Here is a 12,516-nt window from a genome sequence, read left to right as displayed (position 1 = left end):
CATTTTGTAAGTGTAGCTATTTGTTTTCCTCATTAAGATGACAAGACGATTGTCTAAGACTTTTGCAGTGTCTCCCAAATAAGACTTCAGAGTGTTAAGATTACAACGTTATTAGAAGTTTGGCACTTTCTTAATTCAAACAGTACAATATGCAACTCAAAAATAAAGAATTAAAAAAAAAAGGAAAGCCAGTCAGGGCTCAGCTCTTTGTTGTTCTGCTTTATGCTGTGCACACGTGCCGCCATTTTTGTTTTGGTTTTCTTCCCCCTCCTCCCCCCGCCCCACCCCCCCCCCCCTTTTCTTTTCAAAACTATGAAATTTAAGTTATTTTAAATAGTTCAGATTAAAAACACATTCACAAGTTGCTGGTTGGCACAGCATACCTGAGTGAGAATATAACCCCCCACCCCTTAAGAAAAAAACTAAAGTATTTTAAAACAAGCTCAAAAAAGAGAAAGGAAAAAAAAACCTTTTAAGACTGCCGGATAGCTGTGAATCTATATTAAGCAACAGCTTTCAAGTCCTGACATTTTTTTTTTGTTTTCAGGCTGTAACCAGTAATGTAAAATGTCCATGATACTTTGTAAAAATAAAAAAACAATCAGAATGCTTCACACATTAAGAAACATTTAAGACCATTGCTGATGAATCTGTTGGAGCCACACATGCAGGCTCATCAATAACTTTTTTTTGTTCAAAATAACAGTCTGATTGCAGTTGCTCTTCAGTTGGCACTGATGGCCTCCTGATTCTCATTGTCACTGCTATAGTCTGATTTTTGATCATCTTCATAGTCCTCGTACATTCCCATCTCATCTTCGCCGTTCATCATTTCGTTCATGCCCAGATTGCCGCTTTCTCCTTTTATGCCGTAAGTGCTCTGGATGACAGGGATGCTGGGTTCTGGGCTGCCAGATTCACTGGAACACTCGGATGTCAGTTGTGGCGATGCTGCTGTGGTTGCCATGGAGATAGCACCGGGATACACAACGCCTGCTGCCGTGGTGATTGGAATCTGAGGCTGTTGCCTATGCACAGACGAACACTGCTTTGTTAGCAACCAAAATCAATCAAATAAATTATTTTTTCAAAGACTTGAAGAACACAGCTCAATTACCTGATTTACCTAACAGCATTGGTGGCTGTTGCAACTCTGGCAGCAGTACTGTAAGGATAATGAGCAGCGCTACCTCCTGTGGAGGCCCTGGGACACTTCATGTCAGAAAAGCACACTGCCAAACTTCATTTTTTTTTAACGACTGTTTGTCGTCATACCATTCCACCTGCCAATGACCAACACTGCACTTTCCACATCACTACCTTCACAAGATCATAAAATATTCAAAAATGAGGAAGGCTATTTTGCACAACCTTAATATTTCCACCCCCCATTACTGCCTTTAATTGCTTATTTAAGAATTCCCGGTTTGTTGCCTCCACTACTCTATCTGGAAGTCAATTCCATCTGTTGATCACTGGGGGAGAAAGATTGAGAGTTCAGGAGAGAGAGAGGTGGAAAGAGAGAGGAGATACGGGAAGGAGGGCATGAGAGTGGGGGAGAGAGATTGAGAGTTTGGGGGAAAGAGGAGCAGAGAAGAGGTGGGTGGTAAGGTTTCCAGATATCAGTCCTAGATTTACTACTTTTATCTGTTGTCTCGTACTACTTTTTCAGTTTAAATTAAAGTAATATTCCAGGTTTAGTTTTCTAAATTCTCTTAATAATTCTGTGCATGTCCAGTAGATCTCTCATACACGTTGCTTCTGAACTGAAAAGTCCAAGTCATGCCAATCTTTCACCTCTCTGAGATCCCTGATCGCAGAACTGGATGCAGTATTCCACCACTGATCTGGCCATATAGTTGCATCATTGGACTACATTTTTCTCCAATTTGCATACTGTAATTTCAACTATCCAGTGGAGTTTTGCCAAATCAAGCTCTGCATTGGTTAGACGTGTTGATAGGCAGACAAGTTGAAAGTCGAGTGTGCCAAGGGGCTTATAGGACTTTAAGTTTCATTGTTTGCTATTTCAACACCCATCATGAAGTACATTGGTCACCTATTTTTGTTTCTTACATGCAGCACTTCAAGTTTATCTACATTGAATGCCATCTGTTATTGACTTGCCCAATTTCCATTTTGTTTGACTCATTCTGTAACCTTTGAATTGTCTCTCCAATTCTATTGTGACCCCAGTTCTTATAGGTCTTTAGCTCTTTTAGAGGGTCGGTGCAGACTCGATGGGCCTAATGGCCTTCTTCTGCACTGTACGGATTCTATGGTTCTATATAAAAATAACATGCTATATAATAATTAAACTGCTCTGATTAAATCAATGTCATTATCCAGTTTACATTTGTTCAGCAGTATATGCGTTAATTGATCTTCCAAAACAAAGTAAAATTGGGTTCCAGTTGAGGAGTAGGATTTTGAATTTAGGATGAATTATCAGCGGAGCAGAACCGGGAAGATAAAAGAGCATGAGAAAGAGTGAGACTGACAGCGGGGATAAAAGAGCACGAGGAAGAGGAGACTGAGAGCGGAGGAGATAAAAGAACGTGAGAAGGAGTGAGACTGAGTGTGGAGCTGGGAGATAAACGAGATTGACAAAGAGCAAAACTGAGAATGGAGCCACAGAAATAAAAGAATGTGAGAAAAGCAAGACTAGTGGAGCAGGGGGGATAAAACAGAGCGAGGAAGAGCGACACTGAGAGCGGGGCTGGTGATATGAAAGAATGCAAGAAAAAGTAAGACTGAGAGTGGAGCTGAGAAGATAAAGAGCATGCGAAACAGTGAGACTCAGAGCGGAGCCAGGGAATTAGAAGATCGTGAGACAGAGTTGAGGCAGCAAGATGAAAGAGTGCGAGAAAGAGAGAGGCTGAGAGCGGGGATGGGTGGGCTAAGGATTATGAGAAAGAACGAGACTGAGAACAGAGCTGAGAGGATAAAGAGTGTGAAAAAGAGCGAGATTGAGAGTGGAACCAAGAAGGTAAAAGAGCACAAAAAGGAGAGACTGAGGGTGGAGCGCTAGTTTGGAGTTCCTGAGGTAACGTCAGGATTCAAAAGTGATGCAGGGAAAGTGGAAACAGCTAATTGGGGGAGTACGGTTGTAACATTTATAGTTTGTAATGTTTATATTTTGTTGACTATAATTTGTAAGGGCTATATTCTGTAGTAGCCAGGATCTGGGAAGAAGTGCCCTATGGTAATTGATATTATTTGATTTTACATATCTGTCCAAAGGTTTAAAGGGGAAAGTCATGGCAGGAGAGCGTAAAGCCATCGTGTACTCCTCCTGCTCAATGTGGGAAGTGGAAACATTTCCAGTGCCCAAGGCCAGCATGTGAGCAGGAAGTCGGGGTTTAAGATCTGGAGCGGTGGCTGGGGGCACAGTGGAGCATCCACAAGGCAGAGAGTATCATGCAGAGCACGTATAGAGAGATGGTCACACTGCAGGCTAAGACTCTGCAGGCAGGAAAGGAATGAATGATCACCAGGCAGAGCAAGAAGGTAGGTTGTGCAGGAATCTTATATGGCCATTCCCCTGAAAAACAGATATACTGCTTTGGATTCTGTTGAGGGTAATGCGCGTTTCTGGGACATTGGGACTGATTCTGGGGGATGTGGGACCAGTAAAAACAAGCTGATTACACCTGGGGAGGACTGGGACTGATGTCCTAGGGGGAGTAATTGCTAGAATGGTTGGGGAGGGTTTAAACTGAAATGGCAGGTGGTGGGAATCTCTGCAACGTCTCAAAGGAGGGCAGATTTCGGATAAGAACAGAATACATAAAGTGGAATAAGAACTTTCAAAGCCAACAACGGATAGAATGAGGAGGAAATGCACGGGAACCACCAGGGCCACAGAAAGTACTCAGAAACGAGGGTGGCAACAGGGGGGAAGAGATCCAATGAAACACCAAAGGGGAACCCAGGGAGAGACCGACATGGGGACCAATAGGTCCCTCACAAAACTAGAAGAATAAAACAAACCATCTACGGTGAAAGGAAAGGCCTAGGATAGGACCCGGAGACAGCAGGAAAGGGGAGGGGAGGGCAAATGGTATGGGGGTAGGGATTGGGGGTTGCCGAAAAGGATAAATATATAAATTATGACTATTTCATCCATTTCTTGCACAGTATAAAAATGAAAACTTCAATAAAAAGATTTTTTAAACAAGAAACACATGGCCAGGGGGCTGGAGGATCCCACCCACTGTTTAACCTTAAACAAAAGAACATGGAACAAGAAAAGCGATAGACAGAGAAATCAAGGGCCACAATCAAAGTGGGCCACAGTGAAAAATAATGGGAATGGGACAAGGAATGTTAAAATGTCAAGGCTTAAAAGCTTTGTGCTTGAATGCATGGAGCATTTGCAATAAAGTGGTTGAATTGAACATGCAAATAGATATAAATGGGATTATGGAGATATGGCCGCAGGGTGACTCAGGATGGGAGCTGTCCATCCAGGGGTAATCAGTATTTAGGAAGGACAGATAAGAAGGAATAGGCAGTGGTGTTGCATTGCTGATTAAAGAAGAAATTAACACAATATTGAAGAAGGATATTAGCTCTGACAATGTGGAATCTATATGGGTAGAACTGAGAAACACCAAGAGGCAAAAAACGTAGTGGGGGTTGTATATAGACCTGCAATCGTAGTGGTACTGTTGGGAATAGCATTAAATAGGAAATCAGAGATGGATGTGATAAAGGGACATCTAAAATTATCAGTGACTTTAATTTGGATATAGATTGGACAAATCAAATTAGTAACAATACCATTGAGGAGGAATTCCTGGAGTGTCTTTGGGATGGATTTCTGGACTGATACATTGAGGAACCAACTAAAGAACGGGCCATCTTCGACTGGGCAATGCATAATGATAAAGGCAATCTGGCAATCTGGTTATCTAAGGCAACCAAATGATAAAATTATTAATTAAGATGGAGAGTGGTGTACTTGTTTCTGGGGCTAGGTACTGAATCTTAATAAAGAAAATTATGATGGTATGAGGTGTGGGTTGGCTGTCATGGATTGGGGGGTGTTGCTTAAAGGGATGATAGTGGATAGGCAATGGCAAACATTCAAGGAGTGAATGGGTGAACTGCAACAAATCTTCATTCCTGACTGGCGCAAAAATAAAATGGGAGAGGTGGCCACATCATGGCTTGCAAGGGAAATTACAGACAGCATTATATCCTCGGTAGAGGCACACAAATTGGCCAGAAAGAAAGGCCTGAGGACTGGGAGCAGCTTAGAATTCAGCAAAGGAGGACAAAAGGATTGATTAAGAAGCGAAAAATAAAGTACAAGAGTTAGCATGCAGGAATTTTAAAACTGATTGTAAATGCTTCTGTAGGTATGCAAAGAAAAACAAGCGGCACGGTGGCGCAGTGGTTAGCATTGCTACTGCCCGCCGTTGAGGACCTGGGTTCGATCCCAGCCCCGGGTCACTGTCCATGTGGAGTTTGTATATTCTCGCAGTGTCAGCGTGGGTCTCACCCCCTCAACCCAAAGATGTGCAGGATTGGTGGATTGGCCAAGCCAAATTGCCCCATAATTGGACAAAAGGAATTGGGTTTATAAAAAAAAAGGTATGTGAAGAGAACAAGATTGCTGAAGACAAAGGTCGGTCACATACAGTGAATTTATCATGGGGAACAAAGAAATAATAATCTTTGTTAGTGTCACAAGTAGGCTTACATCAATACTGCAATGAAGTTACTGTGAAAATCTCCTAGTCATCACATTACGGCATCTGTTCGGGTACACTGAGGGAAAATTCAAAATGTCCAATTCACTTAACAAGCACGTCTTTCGGGCATTGTGGGAGGAAACCAGAGCGCCCAGAAGAAACCCATGCAGACACGAGGAGAATATGCAGACTCCGCACAGACAGTGACCCAAGCTGGGAATCGAACCCGGGTCCCTGGAGCTGTAAAGAAACAGTGCTAACCACTGTGCTATCGTGGCTGCCAACCAAATACATGCTTTAGCTCTGACTTCAGAAAGGAGGACACAAATAACATACTGGAAATGTTCGAGAACACAGGGCTTATTGAGGGGGAGGAACTGAAGGAAATTAGTAGGGAAATTGTGTTGGGGAAATTGATTCGATTGAAGGCTGAAAAATCCCCAGGGACTGACAATCTACATCCCAGAGTACTGAAGGAAGTGGCTCCAGAAATAGTGGATGCATTTGGTGGTCATCTTCTAAGATTCTCTTGACTCTGGAACAGTTCCAACAGACTGGGGGTAGCTAATGTAACCTCAATATTTTAAAAGGTAGATAGAGAGAAAACAAAGAATTATAGACCTGTAAACCTGACACTGGTAGTGGGGGAAATGCTAGAGTCCATTATAAAAGATTTAATAGCAGGATCAGACAGATTCAGCACGGGTTTACGAATGGGAAATCATGCTTGACAAATGTACTGTGGGCGCGATTCTCCGCTGCCCACGATGGGTCGGAGAATAGCAGGAGGGCCTTCCCGACATCTTTCCCGCCCTCCCGCTATTCTCCCCCCCCCCCCCCCACGGCCTCCCCACGACACGAATCGCTGCTCGCCGTTTTTTACGGCGAACAGCGATTCTCCCCAGGCCGATGGGTCAAGTTCCCAGGCCTTTACGGCCGTTTTCACGAACGCAATCACACCTGCTCTCACCGTTCGTGAAAACGGCCGCAAAGTGCCATCCCGGACAACCATGGCACCGATTGGCACGGCCGCACCATGGCCGTGCCAAGGGTGGCATGGGCCCACGATCGGTGGGCACCGATCGCGGGCAGCGGGTCTGATACCTGCACACTCTTTGTTCCTCCGCCGCCCCGCAGGATCAGTCCGCGGGGTGGCTGAGGGGCATGACAGCCCGCGCATGCGCGGGTTTGACGCATATGCGTGATGACGTCATCTGCGCATGCGCGGGTTGGAGCCGTCCAACCCACGCATGTGCGGCTGACGTCATCGTGCTTCACGGGGCTGCGCTGCTAGCCCCGCCCGGGGGGGGGAGAATCGGGTCCCAGGAGGGGACGCGGAGGCTGTCGTGAAACACGGCCAGTTTCACGGCAGCCTTTACGATTCGCCGCATTTGCGGAGAATCGCGCCCTGTATTCTTCGAGGATGTAACTGGTAGAGTTGATAAGGGAGGCCAGTGGATGTTGTTTATTTGGACTTTCAGAAGATTTTTGGCAATGGCCCACATAAGAGATCAGCGTGTAAAATTAAAGAGCATGGGATTGGGGATGGTGTATTGATATGGATAGAAAATTGGTTGGCAGCAGGAAACAAAGTAGGAATAAAAAGTTATTTTTTCCAAATGACGGGCAGGGATCAGTGCTAGGACCAGGGCTATTCACAATATATATTAATGATTTAGATGAGGGAACAAAATATAATATCTCCAAATTTGCACAAAACTGGATAGGAGGTTGAGCTGTGAGGATGCAGAGATGCTTCAATGTGATTTGGACAAGTTGAGCGAGTGGGCAAACGCATGGCAAATACTGTATAATGTGGATAAATGTGAGGTTATCCACTTTGGTAGGAACAACAGAAAGGCAGATTAATATCTGAATGGTTAGAGATTTAGAGTAGGGGATGTGCAATGAGACCTGCGTGTCCTTGTGCACCAATCGCTGAAAGCGTTCAGGTGCAGCAGGCGGCAAATGCGACAACTGGTATGTTAGCTTTCATAGCAAGAGAATTCAAGTGCAGGAGCAGGGATGTCTTCCTGCAATTGTACAGGGCCTTGATGAGCCCATACCTGGAATATTGTGTGCAGTTTTGGTCTCCTTTTCTTAGGAAGGATGTTCTCGTTGTAGAGGGAATGCAGCGAAGCTTTACCAGACTGATTCCTGGATTCAGAAGAATGAGGGGGGGGGGGGGGGGGGGGATTTAAGAAATCTATAAAGTTCTAATAGGCCTAGACAGGGTAGATGCAGGAATGATTTTGCCGATGGCGGGGGAGTCCAGAACAGGGGTCACATCTAAGGATACGGGTAAATTAATTTAAGACTGAGATGAGGAGAACTTTTCTCCCAGGTGAGCCTGTGGAACTCACACAGAAGGAGTTAGATATAGCTCTTGGGGTTAAAGAGATCAAATGCTTTGTTGGGAAAGCGGAAACAGGTTACTGAGTTTGATGATGAGCATTGATCATAATGAACGGCGGAACTTGCTCTAAGATCCGAAAGCCCTACTCCAGCTCTCATTTTCTATGTTTCTATTAGTCTGACTCTGATTTCTTCATTTATTCACAGGATTTGGGCATCACTGACAAGGCCAACATTGTTATCTATCCCTATTTAACATTGGGAAGGTTGTGAGCTGCCTTCTTCAGGTGCCACTTGTGGCTGAAGAGTTCTGCTCGGAAGAGAGATACAGAAATGTGAACCAGAAATAGTGAAGAAACAAAATATATTTTCAAGTCAGGATGGTGTGTGACTTGGAGGGCAACTTAGAAGTGGTGATATTCCCTTACGCCTCTTCCCTTGTCCTTCCCGATGGTAAAACTTGTGGTCTTGGTAGCTTCTGTTAAAGAAGCCTTGGGGCATTGCTGCAGTGCATCTTGTAGATGTCAAACATTGTGGACATTGTGCCCCAGTGCTGGAGTGATTATTTAAAATGGTGGATGGTGTGCCAATCAAGTGAGCTGCTTTGTCCAGGATGGTGTCAAGCTTCTTGAGTGTTGTTGGAACTGCACTCATCCAGGCAAATGGAGGGTATTCCATCACACTCCTGATTTGCGCCTTGTGGGTGGTGACCAGGTTTTTGAAAGTCAGGAGCAGAGCCACTCATCACAGAATATCCAACCTGAACTGCTCTTGCAGCTACATTATCGTGTAGCTGGATTAGTTAAGGTTTTGTTCAAAGGTGATTTCCAGGATGGTCATTGTGAGGCATTTAATTATGGTAAGTCCATTGAATGCCATGGGAAATGGTTAGACTTTGTTGGCAATGGCCATTGCCTGCTATGTTGTGCAAATGTCCTTTATTCAGGTATCTAAGTACAGTCCAATTTGCTGTGACTCAAGTCTCACTCTTCCAGCTGGGGGCAATATGAAATGGGTTCCAATATCTTAACGTATTCCGAGCAGACACAGGTCGACAGCATAAAATCTCATCCCAAACTACAATCTTAACTAACAAAGACACAAATATGGCTGATGTGCAAAATAGAAAAATGTCACAGTGATTCAGTTAAGGCCAACTAAGATTGGGGTTGAGACATACTGTTAAGTAACAGCAGGAGAAGGTTCATTTTACACTAACCACCGTGTACCTGACCTGATCGTGCCTGATGGCCATAGTGGAAAATCATTTTTCCTATCAGTAACATCTCTCAGAAAATAATTGTAATTAAGTGGGAAGGGAACTATGAAAATGATGAGAGATTAAAGGGGGGCAACACTGCTGCTTCAAAGCGCTAGGGGCTCAGGTGCAATTCTGGCCTTGGGTGACTGGCTGAATGGAGTTTTCACCAGGTGCGCCGGTTTCCTCCCACAGTCCAAAGATGTGCAGGCTAGGTGGATTGGCCAAGCTAAATTTCCCCTTCGTGCCCAAAGGTGTGCAGGCTAGGTGGATTGGCCAAGCTAAATTTCCCCTTCGTGCCCAAAGGTGTGCAGGTTAGGTGGATTGGCCAAGCTAAATTTCCCCTTCGTGCCCAAAGGGTGCAGGCTAGGTGGATTGGCCAAGCTAAATTTCCCCTTCGTGCCCAAAGGTGTGCAGGTTAGGTGGGGTTATGGGGTTACAGGGATAGTGCGGGGGAGACTTGATGGGCTGGATGGCTTCCTTCTGCACTGTAGGAATTCTGTGATTCCTTATTTTGTTCAGAGTTTCTCTGGCAGCAATATACAAAGAAACTGAGTGAACAGGTCCATTCACACGTCAAGTGGCCTACCTCAGTTTGGTTATATTGACCTCAAATCACAAGTACTAAACTCATGCGATTTATAACCATCATGTGAACCAAGTTTTATTAATGATAAGGGATCTCGCAAGATGCTGCGCACAGTCCAACTCGGGCTATGGAGCACAATTTAAAGCTGTTAACATGGATTAACAGCACTCTGGTAAAATTCTGATAATCATAACACATAGGAGCTTCTGTCAATTAGAGGCCAGTAAAATGTTTTAAAATTGAAGGTTCCACCTGAAAGGCTGGTTTTCTTTCCCTCTGAGATTGGTTTGTATCTGTAACAGAGGGAAACTTTGCCCAGAACGTCAGGTGTGCAGTTTATAGTGTGATGGGTGTATGCTCGATGCAACTTTTATTTATTTCTTATGTATCTCTACAAGGTCTATTAAAGGCCACATGAAACTTCGATCTTGCTACACTTTCCCTTTTGCACAGAATCCATTACAATTTTTCAACTGACCACAACCATGCCATGGTGGATTTGTTAAGTTGCGTGTGTGCATTTATACGTGTGGGTGTATAGCAAGATAGTTTTAAGCCTACTATAAAACCAGCGGATAGAATTCCACTATTGGGTTCTTGCTTCATTTGTTCTGTCAGCAGCAACTGCAACGATAGACAGCCAGAGCAGCTCTGAGGAGTTGATGGGTTCTTACATCATACTAATAAGCCATCACATCCTGCACACTCCTGTCCATTTTCTCCATTTCATACCTTACTATGTACTGCCAGAACAGACAACATTTCCACCAATGCTTGATCTAGCAATTAGGAAACACAACATAGAGACACAGATTGAGGAATGCATTTTTAAAATGCTGGCCCCCAAATTTCCCAGGTTAGGAGAGTCCCATTTGCACCCAAGGGGCCCAGAATATGGGATGGAATTCTTGTTGATATCCGGTCCCTTTTAAACTGGACCTATACTTTCTGGTTACGGGTGACAGTAGTTAGATCTTCCACACATCCCCCATTCAAAGGAAACTGTAGTGGGCTTAGTTGGGAATTATTCTCTTCAGACCCTTGAATAAAGGCCTTCAGAGGGATTCCTAATGTTTGGAAACTTGTCATGTATGCCTTTGAGGTCATCTGAATGTGCCTAATCTTTCCTCAAGTATACATCAATTTCGGCAGTAAATTAATGCTGGAATGTCTTCAGTAAAAGCTGAAGACTAAAAGAAAACATGTTTTCTTCAGATCTTTGGGGAATCTCATGCAGAGTGACAAGGCACATTTCTGCTTTGTAATTGGCTTGGCCCAGGGCAGGCAACTGCTCGGATCCAAATACAGAACTCATGCCCTGTCGAGATTGATAAGTTGCATGTTGCGGATTTGTAAAACTGGCAGCACTGCGGCACAGTGGTTAGCATTGCTGCCTCTCAGCGCCATGGACCCCGGTTCAATTCCAACCTTGGGTGACTGTCTGTGTGGAGTTTGCACTTTCTCCACCTGTCTGCGTGGGTTTCCTCCGGGAACTCCGATTTCCTCCTACAGTCCTTACGTTCTATGTGTCGGTTAAATTGATTAGCCATTCTAAATTGCTCCCTAGTGGCCAACGGTTAGGTGGGATTACAAGGTTACGGGGATAGGGCGGGGGATTGGGCCTAGGTAGGGTGCCCTTTCAGAGGGTCGGTGCAGACTCGATGGGTCGAATGGCCTTGTTCTGCACTGTAGCAATTCTACGATTCTTTGATTCTAAGTCATGTATTCTAAGACAGGAGAAATTAACAAATTAGCATTATATAACAAAACCTTTGAAGAGAACCATCAAAAAGAGGTTGCAATCAATGTTGTAGAATTATTTGAAAACACAAAAGCAAATAAAAATGTAAAAAGACAAGTAAATGTGGGTATATTAATTATCAATGGCTTTCGGCTGGTTTGGTAGATTTTAAATGGTAGACCTCATTCACATGCTACTGCCCAACTTCCTGCCTGGAATGTGTGCGAAGTGACTACTGGTTTGAAGTGATACAGGCGTTGGTGTATGGTGTCTAACCTGTTAAGGGCTTCTCTAAAACAAACATTTCTTTCCAAACCAACATTTCAGAATATTAAGAAAGAAGATGTTTCGTTGAAAACTCAGAAACACCTACCCCACAGTGAAGAACTGTCGCATCTCCTGCCTTCGGTTTCTCATCAGCTGCTTATATTCACCAATACGCAGTTTCTTGCCATCCACAATACAGGTGCGCTTTGGTCTGGGCTTGTATTTGTAGTTGGGGTATTTTTCTAAATGCATCTTGCTGAGCCTGGCCTGCTCCTCATAATATGGCTGCTTCTCTTGGTTGGACATAGATTTCCAGCGAGATCCTGCACAAGACAGACAAAGATCATAAAAAGAAGCTCTCACCAGAGTACACCATCCAACAACTTGAGTAATGCGATGTGGTCCCATTTTAATGCTGAATTACGCCCGGTTAAAAATTGTTGAGGAAAAGATTACAAAGATCCTTGGTCCAGAATGAAAGGTTGCAAGTGCTGCCAATCCTTTCATCAGGCCAAAGGCCACCATCCTCATCAATGTCAGCAAGCTATTTTACCACCTGGTATGGCATTACCAAGTTTTATGCTATCCTTACTAAGTACCTAGG

The 12,516-nt window shown here is 44.1% G+C and overlaps 1 protein-coding gene across 1 annotated transcript in view; it reads right to left on the bottom strand.

Moving 5' to 3' along the window:
• Window positions 1-331: 331 nt before the first annotated feature.
• sox6 (SRY-box transcription factor 6) overlaps window positions 332-12,516 on the bottom strand; it is a 757,998-nt gene continuing 745,813 nt past the window's right edge. The window contains 2 exon segments of the mRNA XM_038808084.1: window positions 332-1,028; window positions 12,019-12,235. Coding sequence (XP_038664012.1) covers window positions 725-1,028; window positions 12,019-12,235 — 521 coding nt within the window. The 3' untranslated portion in view covers window positions 332-724.

The sequence above is a fragment of the Scyliorhinus canicula genome, chromosome 9 (genome assembly GCF_902713615.1).
Source record: "Scyliorhinus canicula chromosome 9, sScyCan1.1, whole genome shotgun sequence".
Taxonomy (NCBI): Eukaryota; Metazoa; Chordata; class Chondrichthyes; order Carcharhiniformes; family Scyliorhinidae; genus Scyliorhinus; species Scyliorhinus canicula.
This window is presented reverse-complemented; position numbering and strand designations above follow the sequence as displayed.